General features: G+C 30.0%; 3 protein-coding genes across 8 annotated transcripts in view; all 3 read right to left on the bottom strand.

Annotated features, from left to right (window-relative positions):
* The window catches only part of LOC115244873 (folliculin), a 5,711-nt gene extending 1,022 nt beyond the window's left edge, over window positions 1-4,689 (bottom strand). The window contains exons 1-12 of one of the 2 annotated variants that reach the window (XM_029822878.1): window positions 4,411-4,689; window positions 4,038-4,241; window positions 3,852-3,974; window positions 3,528-3,788; window positions 3,354-3,408; window positions 2,049-2,050; window positions 1,873-2,018; window positions 1,541-1,646; window positions 1,128-1,402; window positions 866-978; window positions 444-773; window positions 118-352 (exon numbers count right to left, since the gene is read on the bottom strand). In XM_029822878.1, the coding sequence (XP_029678738.1) occupies window positions 118-352; window positions 444-773; window positions 866-978; window positions 1,128-1,402; window positions 1,541-1,646; window positions 1,873-2,018; window positions 2,049-2,050; window positions 3,354-3,408; window positions 3,528-3,788; window positions 3,852-3,974; window positions 4,038-4,241; window positions 4,411-4,464 (1,904 nt within the window). In that variant the 5' untranslated portion in view covers window positions 4,465-4,689. Of the gene's footprint in view, window positions 1-117; window positions 353-443; window positions 774-865; window positions 979-1,127; window positions 1,403-1,540; window positions 1,647-1,872; window positions 2,305-2,913; window positions 3,224-3,353; window positions 3,409-3,527; window positions 3,789-3,851; window positions 3,975-4,037; window positions 4,242-4,410 lie in introns of those variants that run through there. The other variant, XM_029822877.1, reaches the window with a different exon arrangement.
* Window positions 4,690-5,584: 895 nt separating this feature from the next.
* Window positions 5,585-9,174, bottom strand: LOC115244874 (MAPK regulated corepressor interacting protein 2). 3 transcript variants are annotated; one of them, XR_003885448.1, is made up of 7 exons: window positions 8,867-9,171; window positions 8,628-8,712; window positions 7,703-7,821; window positions 7,397-7,465; window positions 7,026-7,079; window positions 6,684-6,883; window positions 5,585-6,189 (listed from the first exon to the last, which is right to left on the bottom strand). XR_003885448.1 is itself a non-coding variant. In XM_029822879.1 (6 exons), exons 1-6 carry the CDS (start codon window positions 8,916-8,918, stop codon window positions 6,813-6,815), a joined length of 450 nt encoding a protein of 149 aa, XP_029678739.1. In that variant the 5' UTR covers window positions 8,919-9,171; the 3' UTR covers window positions 5,586-6,812. The 3 variants fall into 3 exon arrangements, 2 of the variants coding, with proteins under 2 accessions (XP_029678739.1, XP_029678740.1); XM_029822879.1 differs by having other exon boundaries at window positions 5,586-6,883; XM_029822880.1 differs by lacking the exon at window positions 7,397-7,465 and having other exon boundaries at window positions 5,586-6,883; window positions 8,867-9,174.
* Window positions 9,175-9,867: 693 nt separating this feature from the next.
* Window positions 9,868-12,341, bottom strand: part of LOC115244872 (TOM1-like protein 2) — a 6,148-nt gene continuing 3,674 nt past the window's right edge. Inside the window, exons 7-10 of one of the 3 annotated variants that reach the window (XR_003885446.1) lie at window positions 12,194-12,305; window positions 11,372-11,422; window positions 10,931-11,201; window positions 9,868-10,848 (exon numbers count right to left, since the gene is read on the bottom strand). Coding sequence is in view for 2 of the 3 variants with exons in the window: in XM_029822875.1 (XP_029678735.1) it covers window positions 11,004-11,201; window positions 11,372-11,422; window positions 12,194-12,305 (361 nt within the window). In the remaining variant the exon portion in view is untranslated. Of the gene's footprint in view, window positions 11,202-11,371; window positions 11,423-12,193; window positions 12,306-12,341 lie in introns of all 3 variants that reach the window. The other 2 variants (XM_029822875.1, XM_029822876.1) reach the window with 2 other exon arrangements.

Raw genomic sequence — 12,341 nt, 5'->3', positions numbered from 1 at the left:
TATATCAATTATATTAACAATAATATTAACAAATATATTAAAATATTAACTATATATATTATTGAAACATTCTATATGATATATGATACTATATTCTAATGGTAAATGAACTCATACTTGGCCCATTCTTCCAAAAGAGTTGCAAAGTGTGCTTTGAGAACCGAATTTCCGAGTTTTTCATTGTCAAGTGATTTTTCAATCTTTGTTAACAAAGTCGGTAATTTTTGTGGTAATGCACCAGTCCATTTAACTATATGGGATTTTGCGTTTTCGAGCGTGTGCTCATTGAGTATTATATCGAGCCTGCATACACTTGCACAAGGTAAAGGAATCGCTACCGAGGTATCTACACCTGAAGATTTTAATATTATACATATTGTTATAAAATTTTTTTTTGGTAATTAACCATATTTATAATTATTTTTTCTAAAATAATGCGATACCGATAAAGTTACACGTGTCAGGATCCATGTATTCCGATGTTTCTGTTTTTACCCTTCGACATGCTCTTGGTATAAGACTGCTAAGTCCGTATAAAGATTCCAATCTTTGAATTTTCGGGCCTCTTACCAGGACTTGCACGCCAGTTAAGCAGGAATACAGCAGCTGCCTAAACTGATCCTTTTCCAATATTTGTTTCAAATCTCGTAAAATTACGGCAATAGATTTTTCCGCGATTTCAGCAAATTCTGGCAAAAGTTCCGAATCGTCCGAGTTAAGATTTAAGTTTATTGGCAATTTTGCGTTTACTAAAGTAAAATTTTCTTCAGTTTCTGCAAATTATTTGCGATATTATAATTTTTTCATTAAAAAGAGGTATATTTGATCAGTTATATTATTACAGATATTAATTATAATTACTAACCAATTTGATGTTCAAAATTATAATTAAGTTCATCATCTAATAAACTCATTGGGAAAATTTCTATGAAATGCCTTGCACCAGCACTAAGGATCCATACTAACCACATGTGAATTCTGAAACAGATACATTATGCAAAATATGATTAAAAGATGATATTACTAATTTATAATAAATAATTGTTTTTATACTTATAATAATTGTGGTTATATATATATTTTTTCTTTTTTTATCATAATTTATATATAATATAAACAATAATTACCTTACAAAAACATGCTTTTCATTTGTTATATCATTAAGTGCTCTGGATTGTTTAGTTATAGGAGCATGGCAACCAGCTCCACTGTTTGCCGTTGTTAGCCTCATTGCCCTCTGTGGACATTCTGCTTCTTCCGCATTATATTTTTTCTCTGCAAAATCTTGCAGCTCTTTAATTACTTCCTTTAAATTGTCGATTAAAAATGGCCACATGTTCAACAAGAATTGCTTATCTCTCATGAAAACAATAAAACTGCACCATCTCCTAAATCCTCTTGCCTATCAAAAGAGAAATATATGTGAGAAAATTGGAATGATATTATAACAAAATGTTAAGCTCTAATAATTTAGTAGTGACATGACTTGAAAAATTTATTGTAATAACTACCAAACATGCTTTTTCGTTGCATAATTCACCTGGGCATCTTTCAATGTAAAAGTATGACTTAAAACATGCCCCCTGTACTCATCTCCAAAGTAGCAAACACCTTCTTTACCAGGATGCACTTCGCAGCTTAGGCTCCTTGAAAAAAGAAATAGGCAGTAATAGAAGAGAGTTTTTTAAGGAATTATATATATTAAATAATACATTTAATAAGTCACATGTATACAAAAAATTAATTTATAATAAAATTGAATTTATATATATATGTATATGTGATTTATGATTAATAATAAATTTATAATAATATTATATATATTTCTTAATATAATTTTAAAGATTTGTAAACTGAATACAATCATTATACCTAACACAAGCATGCTTTAATAAATTTCCAATATCTTGCATCAATGATTGTTGAGCAGATAGGAAAGATGTCCTTGTTTCATGCTCGTTGCTCAAGTATTTGATATTTCCAATACTTTGACAGCCCTCACATTCATCCTGTACATCCTCCAAAGAATTATGACTCTGTCTTAACACTTCTTTGGGTCCATAAAATTTCAATTTCTCTATGTTTTGCGTATCGTAATTACGATACGTTTGTGTGGTGAATATTACTTTAGGTCCATGCATTTCACAGAAAGTGCACAATGCAATTGCAGCATTCATTGCTTTTGGAAAACACAATGCTTTCTCTGTATCTTTTTTATTTATCTCAGATGAAAAATCCACAATATTATCCACAATATCATTATCTTCACATGGTCCTAGGTTGTTAATCTACAGATTGTATAGCCTGAAATTATATCTCACATAAATATATGTACTCACTTATCTTCGCTAAGCATTTATAATAATAAAATAATTGTGTATTTATTGCACAGAGAATTTTATATATATATATATATATATATATATATATATATATATATATAGAGAGAGAGAGAGAGAGAGAGAGAGAGAGAGAGAGAGTATAATGTTATATTTTTTAAATTTGTAATATGTAATATAATTATATTCTCCAAATATGTAACTATCATACAGTATCACACGAAGAATAATATGATTCACATAAACATATGTTAGTTAAATATGATTACAATTTTGATGTAAAATTACTTTAGCTTTAGATAATTTATAATTTATGATAGAATTCTATTTACAAAAATATTTGAAGAATTAGAATAAAGACACATATACAAACTATATCAGAATATATATATCTTTAAATACACGATACATAAAATAATAGAATTTTATCCTAAATTTTATTGCAAATTAGAGACTAAAATGAGTTTATGAGATTTACAAATTTAAAACAATTTACACATAATTTATAAAAAGACTGTAATAATTTATGACATAACCTTAATCAAGATATTTTTATAACACATAATCCCATCACCTGTTTGCTCATAGATTGTTCAGTAAAACTTTTCCACAAAGTTAATTTTTTTCATCCTTTTCACGTGATAAAACAAAAATGAAGTCGACACAGAGACACGTGACATTATGATAGCTAATCTCGACATTGGCTCAGCACTCTGCAAGATGAGCACATATATACACACACATATATGTATATATGATACATACTACATATGCAAACATAAACTAAATTTACACAATTGCATATCGGGTTGCCGATGGGAAGGTACTTGTGTGTGTATGTGTGATATATGTCAAAATGATCTCATAGAGGCCATATATATAGCCAGTTATAATATATCGTAATTCTTATAAATAATTTTATTAGGATAAAAAAAATATATGTGGAAAAAAGAGAGAAAAAGATTTTATTTTTTTCCTATACATTGAATTCACAACCAAATTTTAATTTGAAACCTTCATAAGCAGCTCTCATCCATATACCTACAGCATGTGCTGCAGGATCTGGATACTTGAACGTCTACATATAATGTATAAATTATAATTTTATCAAATATCTATAAATGAATATCATGATGCGTGTAAAAATATGTTAAAGTTAAATAATACCTTGCAATTTGTAGAATCAACAGAATGTGATTCCGACACATGTACAGTTTGTATAGCAGAAGTTTCAGCAGCTTTAACAGCTTCTCCGAATGCATCGGTAGGACTTAATCCCAAATTTAGCGCATCTTTTAATTTATATTGTGCAGGTATCAAAGCATCCAACATGCTTCTTTCACCTATTAATGCTCCGCTGACCTCAGATATCATCTTGTTTGCAGATGTTAAGACAGTTAACCACATGCTTGCAGTTAATTGCTCATCATCTTGAAATCTAAGAAAGCTCTAAAATATTTTTCAAGATTTCTTTCCTCTGTCTTAAAAATAAAAAGAGATTGATAGTCTCACCTTGGCAATAGTATCAAAAAATAATGAATATATTCCACCTTCTAAGCCACCCATTTCTTTCTCAATAATTCGACTTATCTGTGTAAATGCTATAGAAGGTCTTGTTGCTGAAATACTGCCTTCCTACAATATATAAAAATTAATTACTATCATTAAAACCATATTTATTTTTATCCTTTGTATCACCTTGATTGCTATTTTTATAACACTGGCAGTATGAGCAAGTGTAGTTCCATAATTTCCATCGCCGCATTCCTCATCCATTATGTTTAGTTGTCTAACACATGCTACTAGAGCGTCGCATGCAAATGTTAAGATTACAAGAAATCCTGGACCACTCTGAGGCTGCATCATTGGCCCTATATCAGATACACTATTCTTGTGTACAGTCTGCAATTAAAAGATTGTAATATATATTGCATTATATATATATTATATATAAACAATATTTATATTTAAAAAATATTTAGTTATGAAAAATATATAAAATATAGTCAGTATATAATTTTATATATATAACAATTAATATATATAATTAAATACATTTGACTTATATTACCTGCGAGTTTTGCTCTTCTGCGTTATGCGACATTATTTCATCAGTCTTCATCATAAAACATGAAAAATAGATTTCTGTTTCTACGAAACGCACATACCGCTACTTTTACCATATAAAAATTGACGTTGACTGATATGTAATCAAATCTCTCTTCTGTATCCCTCTATTCGGGATCTCTCTCTCTCTCTCTCTAATTGGAACAGCTGATTCTACGCTTGCATGAAAGAACTTCTTGTCATAACGTATTGTTGAGTCTTGTGAGTGCCAGCTCGTATAATAATCGGCAATGAAATTCAGGGAGATTTATGCAGCGAATAAGCGCGATCTTTGTAATTGTATTGATATATATATTTTATTTAGAAAACGACACATATATTGCAAATCTAAAGAAATGTTTACGATTATCTAATATATATTTTGATTGTATATTTTCTTTTACTGATTTTTACAGTATATTACATATGGAACTTAATTAATACATATACTCTATTAATGACTAATTTTTTTTTCCATTAAATGGAAAATTTAATGAATGTTAATGTGTTAAATAACAAATATCAGTTAATTATGCGCTGATTATAATTTATTTATATACATACCTTTCTCTCGCTTTCTCTCTATCTTTTGCCATTGTGTGCAATACATGTTTATCAAAAAATATTTATAAAAAATTTAAAAAATATTACTTAAAAAATATTTATTAGAAATTATATATATTTATATGTATTGTATAGAATTGGATTAAATAAACAATATTTAATTCTACACAATGTCATATGAAGTATTTTAAAGCAAAAGAACGCAATACATTTGTAGTGTTCAACTAGTATACTATCAATGTATAGCAATAATTACAAAATATTCACATTGATATTATATTTCAGGTGTCACATATATTGGATATTGAGATTTCATGAAAAACATTAAAAATAAAAGACTTTAAAATAAAGACAATTGTTAAATGACAATTAGTAAATAATTAATCCATAAATTTTAAAAGTTTTATTTAGAAATAATGAAAATTTACAATAAAAATCTAAAGCAATATAAATTTAGTTTGCATATTTTTATATTTGTAATTGAATATCAATTAATATTTATTGGACTATAAGGACCATAGGAACCACATGGATGTTAATGGAGAATCAATGGGTAAAAAAAGAAAATAATGTTATGTGTATAAAGAGATATTTATTCATGATTGTGTGTAATTCAGCCGCTCGTGGCCGAATTTGATTTACGCTACATCACGACTACTCCTGCGAGCTTTGCTTTATCGAACACACGATATATTGTGGCATTTAAATTGTCGCTAATCGGAGATCCATTATACATATATAGTAGCCCGACAAATACGTAATAATGCGAGGAAGAAACAATTTAATCTGCCATAATATAGCAATTCGATGAGCAAACTCTGCAATGGATTTCCATTACTAGCTTCAAGCTAATGCGAATAATATGACTCTCAGCGAATAACAATATGAAATTTTCTTACATATTATCAGTCTACGAATTTACGCTAAATCCTTGCTCATACGTAAAAGTATATTCAGACACAATCGTCGTAACAATACCCGTAACATTGTCATGCATTCACGCGATCATTGCATGCAATATGTACAGCCATCTAGGATTAAAAAAGTCATCATTATCAACTTCACGCAGGATTCATACCGCACAGCACGGGTTCTTTGCTTGTATTTAAATATTTTGGTATATGCATTGGTATACACTGTATGACGTCCTCGGGGCTTCAGTTGTTTGTGTTTTTAAAACCTAATCAAAAATCAGTATATTTTTTTCTAACACGATGGGACGTTTGCATTCGCATATTTAGCGTTATTCTACTTATTGTCTACTGTAAGTTTCGCAAAACTTTGCTGCTGCTGCCTTTCGAAGCTCTGTGTACAAGAATGTCAACGACATTCCCTGTACACTATTAAAATTGAGCAATTCTAATTTAATAGAGCAACAAAAAAGTTATCTATATTCTGTAGAAAGATCGTTAACAAATGCATATAAACAACAATTGTTATTAACAATTTGGCAATAAACAATTTTATAATCACTAACGGTATTTGCTACTATTGCGTACGCGTGTGCATTCTCGAAGCTCTCGGATATACGTATTGATTTGTTACTTTATAACAAATAAGTGTGATGCGATCGTAGTTATACACGACTCGAGCAATGTGATGGTAATTTGACAGGATTCGATATAGTATCTTGCACTTTCGTCCGAGTAATTTATATTTAAACTATTCCCTTACCAATTTTCACCAGATCAGACTTAAAACGTGACATTGACTTATTTGTAGTGTACCAGTTGCCCCATTATAGACTACTTTCAAGTACATCCTTAGGACATCTATCAGGACGCTATCAGTTTTTTGAATGTTTCAGAGCGACTTCGTGATGTTGTTAAACAATCGTTTGCCCCACCAAGATTCCAAATCAAATGGTTTGAAATCTGAAATGATTTATTCATACTTTAGCGCAACTTTCAAGATTTTGTACAGTTAATTATTGTAACATATAGTGCGAGAAACAAGGATATTAATTAATTTTAAAACATTGTATAATATAATTATAAATTATAATATTACATTTACCTTGAAGGCTATCATTTGGTTCACCATCATTGTAATATACTATGGAATTAGAATCTGTAGCAAGCAAAACATTACATATATATATTTCAACATATTAGAATGTTTTTTTTTTTTTAGTAAATATTTATATATAGAATGTAGAACCCAAAAAATCGTAATATACTAAAGACGGGATGATTTTGTTTATGAAAAAATAAGTAAAAAATATAAAATAAAGTGTCTTTATTTTATATGTATGTATTGAATACAGCTGAAAAAAATTATTTTAAATATGAAAATATATATATGTGTAGGTGTACGTAAAGAAAAAGACAAATAATACTGTGATTACACATCACTAACTAATTTTGGCTTGCCATATTACTACTTACTGCAAAATTCTGTACATTCTGTGCCATTGCAACACTCGCATCTTTGCAGCGTACTAACTTGATTCCATGCTATTAAAAAAAATAATAATAAAAATTTGGCTCAATTTTAGAGAAAATATATAATAATACACAATATATATGTAAAATCTTAATTTTCTCGAACTAGAGTTTCACACTAAGCCTCTCTTTCGCAAAGTTCACATTTTTCTCTACCACACCTCATTTAATCTATTCATACTTCACATTTGAGAAAACACAACTCTACATATATTCTATCACACACATGCAGAATACTTTTCTACGTACATTGTCTAATATACAAGACAAGTTCCTTATGCTGTGGCGAAATGTCTTCTTGCATCTGATGTCGCTGTGAGATGAGCTTTGATTTCCCATTCATATGAAAGACTGGCTTTGGTACATTACTGTGAGCATGAAATACACGAATAGAGACCTTATTATAGGTAATACTAAAGCAAACAATTTTTTTTAAGTCACGCATTATTACACACACGATCTTATGTAATATACGTGATGGATTGTTATAGTTGCTTGTTGTGTAATGTAAATATATAAACGTGATTTATAAACAATGCTTGCATTTACGTGAGTAGTTACAAAACGTAATTCACGCACGCTAGCATATAATGTAATAAAAAAGAAGAAAGTTCTATTTGAAAAAAAGAGATTAATTCACAAGCATATTTTAAAGCAGTTAAAAACTATAGATCATTATATAAATGTTGAAACAAAACAATTTCCTTATTACATCACATGCTAACACGCTGGAAAAAAAAAAAAAAAAAGAAAGCGTTTAAATTCCGCGCTACGAAATAAATTCTTTTCACAGAAATAAATCACATAAATGAATTATAATAACTAATGTAAATTACATAGAATTTAGGCGATTTTTTTACGCTGCAAGTTACATGCGAGCCTGTCAAGGAAGTTAAACTCCACACTTTTTGTAAAAAAATAATCTTAATTTTTTAATATTACACGGCAGCAATAATCATGTGCCGAAATTAAGAAATCTACTAAAAAGCGGAGTTGATTAGTTTGATTTCCCGAGAAATTTGTATGATGAATTGCGTAACCCTGGCGTAGCGGGGGAGAGGAAGGAACGCATGGAAAAGAAGCGTTCGAAAAAGAGGTTAAGATTACATCTCTATCGTTCTCTCTCTCTCTCTCTTTCTCTCGCTCGCTTCATCTCTCTTTCTCTCTCTCTCACCGGGTGATCTCGTGGTCGTCCTCGGGATCGGTCTTCCTCGTCATATCGCGTAGAGTATCCAACCTCTCGAGTTTCTGACTGATCCCTGCGAAAAGCGACGGATTCGCGAGAATTCAGAGTCAGCTGTTTTTTTTTTTTTTTTTTTTTTTTTTTTTTTTCAAACGCGATTGTATGCGGCTGCCTAATCGTGGACGACAACCTCGATACCGCGACATGGAGAAAAAATCCAGAATCAGTACCTCGTCGTGTTTTCGCTACGATCTTGCTAGGTCCTTTCGACACGGTATACATGATCCTCGTCCTCGGATAAGTGCGGGAACCTTGTTTCGCGTGCGCGATGCCCAGATCATTCGCGAACGTGTCGTTGTCACGCTTGTCGCGTGTTCACGGGACGAATCGTCGCAACAAATTGCTGATTGCTGATATCACAAGCGCAAGCCGCAAGAGCCCGGTGATTATTCCCCGGCTTACCACACCACTACGACACGCGCTTACGAAATCACAGGCCAGTGCTGCTCATGATGAACTTGGTTGGATGCGCTAACAATCTGAACGAAAGAAGTGGGAGACGAGAAACCGCGATAGTGGGGGAGGGATAACTCCGATATCACACGCGATACCGGGATATTGCGGCATCGATGCTCGCTTATCAACGCTTTATCAGGGGATTTTTCCTTGTTACGGTAAGGTAAACATCAATTTCCGGAAAAAAATACTTTTAAGGAATAGAATATTACCTTTAATTCTTACATTTAATTGTGCGATCATTTATCTGACATGTAATAAAAAATGATTTTTAATTATTATTTTTATTTGCCGTGGAGTAATTAATTAAATTAATTTAAAAATTAATTTGGGAATTAATTTAAGAATTAATTTGAGAATTAATTAAAAATTAATTTGAGAATTAATTTAAAAATTTATTTGAGAATTAATTTAAAAATTCATTTGAGAATTTATTTAAAAATTAATTTGAGAATTTATTTAAAAATTAATTTGAGAATTTATTTAAAAATTCATTTGAGAATTAATTCAAAAATTTATTTGAAAATTTTAAATTAATTTTAAAAAATATTCTTTTTCTAGTAAGAAGAGATTTATCAAACTTTGATAGAATTAAACATGTGAGAGTAATTATATTTTTCAGATATAATATAATAATAACAAGTCTTTTTTTTATATTTGAAAATATAATGTAATATATAGAAGACACATAGAAAGAGATAGAGGCGAAAAATTTCGTTATGATGCACAGTTTTATTTTCTGCATAAGTGAAGAGTACATATTATATCCTCCTTATTAACTGCGAGTTCAGTCAATACAGGCACCGCAGGTGACTTTTTTTCTATTTTTTTAACCATCTATTTGCACTAAATATGCATAAATACAATGTAGAAACATAAGCAAATAAACTTATAATATTGAATGTTGGGGTAGTAAATAATAAAATTCTGAGGGGTAAAGCTAAAGTATCACTTTTTTCCAGAGATGTAACATAGAATATGAAAAAAGATCTCTGGTCACTAATGTTACTGCTGCATTTACAATAATTCCAGAGAATATATTAATCATTTATATAATATTATATAATATTACATAACTGTATTAATGGATACTAGCAGTAATAATAAATTGATGATTCTAAAATTTATATATTAATAAGTTAATAATATAAAGTCTCTACAGTAGTAGGAATTATAATAGTAAAAAATAACAATAATATAATAATAATTCTGTAGAATGTGTGTGTACCTTTGCATAGAATGTCAAACAGTCGAGACAAAATTTACTTCAACATAGAAAAATAGTTTCAATATATAGATAAGATCGATTATATTCAATTGTAAACATTTGTCCGAATATCCATGCATCAGTTCGGAAATTTGATCTAAATGCGATCTTATTCGATTCTGATTCGATCAGACAAAATTTATCATAAGATCTATTATGATCTCTGGAAATTCTCATGGACGCATATTGTCGCTTATGTACAGACATAAATTAATCCTTAACATGCTATTATTCGCATAATAATTCATAGTCACAACTTTAAAGCAACTTATCCATATTACGATCATAATTTTATAACAGAAATATTTCAAACATGATTGTATAGTATACCAGTTACCTTATTAAGTACGTACAAGCACAAAGCATTTTTCTCCTGTATGTACTTTGTCTCCCGTGCCTTTGTATGTTCTATATCTTATTTTCCAGCTCCTAATGTTAAAAATACAAATCGATACTTTAAATTATCGGTGATACAGCAGGAGCGGTAATTTAATCAGAAAATCATACATGCCGTTTAAACTTAGCACGACAGTCCCAGTAAAAGTTTAGCCTCCCATGTTTTACAACAGAGAGTTCCAAGGTACTTAAAGAGCGAATAAAGATTTGTCTTGATCTTTGTTAATTTGGCGCTGGATATTCTGATTACCAGTTGTTGAGGAGTTCGAGGTGGCAGTTGCCGCTGTAGGGAGAGTCGGTAAAGCTTCAGCCGCGGCCGCACGTTCTGCTAAGAAACGCTCGAATTCCGACGATGTCAAAGATTCCTGATCGCCTTGCCCTCCAGGCTGCAATATAAATTATGCTATTCGACAACAGTTTTTTTGCGAAATATAATTGCAAAAAAAATATGATACGTAATCTTTTAAACTTGTACATTACGAATTCTTACAAAGATTTGTGACCTGCTCTTAACAATTATAAAAAAAATTCTTTTTTACGCCTATACGATACTTACTGTGCGATCTAACCAAGCTGCCATTTCATTGAATTCAGATTCCACGTTCGGCTGAGTATCGAAAAACAAACACAAACATTGAACAAAATGACAAAAAAAAAAAAAAAAAAAATAAAAAAAAAAAAAAAAAAAAAAAAAAAAAGATACAAACAATATACATTAATATCGATGCAAACAAAACCCAAGGGTAACATAATGGAAATTAAAAACTTTTATGTTTAGAAGCAATTGTGAAAACGAATATTTAACATCTATAAGCAGGATTTACCAAATTACCATACCTTGCTCCCTTTTAGTGCCTGTATGTTTCTCTAATTTGAACTATTATCTCTTTTTAAAGCAATTTCGCACAAATTTTCATAACTCCATTGCTTTAATAAATCTCTTTAGTGACTAACAAACATCCTCTCTAATTTATCTCTATTATTAAATAATTTAAAGTATAATCTATAATATCCGAAATTGCTTTATAAGAGATTTATAATAGTGCTGCCAATACTCAGATACTTGATTATCTTGGATATATTTATCAAGAATATCCGGTTTATAGAGGATATCGTTTACTGGGTATTATCTATCATTGTCGATAACAGATACCTGGGCATAGAGATTATCATATTGAGTATTAACAACACTTCTTACATTTAAGTTAACATCAAACATGAATTGTAGAACTCGAACATATATATATATATATATATATATATGTTTATGTTTAATCATATTTTATATAAAGGAATAATTTTGCTGTATGATTCTAGAAGAATAATGATTAATTTTAATTATTTAATTAGTTTAAGGAGAAAAGAGAATGCTACGCACGCTAGCACTAGTAGCAGTCTGCTGAGGTAGCTTAGGGTTATTGCGGTTGAGAATTGCCGTACTTAGGCTACCTCCTCTCACCTGCTCCAAGTTATCCTCGTATTTGCTGCCACTGTAAGTTTGAAAATAACATATATATATATATATA

Source organism: Formica exsecta, unplaced genomic scaffold, assembly GCF_003651465.1.
Source record: "Formica exsecta isolate Colony F162 unplaced genomic scaffold, ASM365146v1 scaffold878, whole genome shotgun sequence".
Taxonomy (NCBI): domain Eukaryota; kingdom Metazoa; phylum Arthropoda; class Insecta; order Hymenoptera; family Formicidae; genus Formica; species Formica exsecta.
The sequence above is the reverse complement of the archived record's forward strand: the minus strand, read 5'-3'. Positions and strand labels throughout refer to the sequence as shown.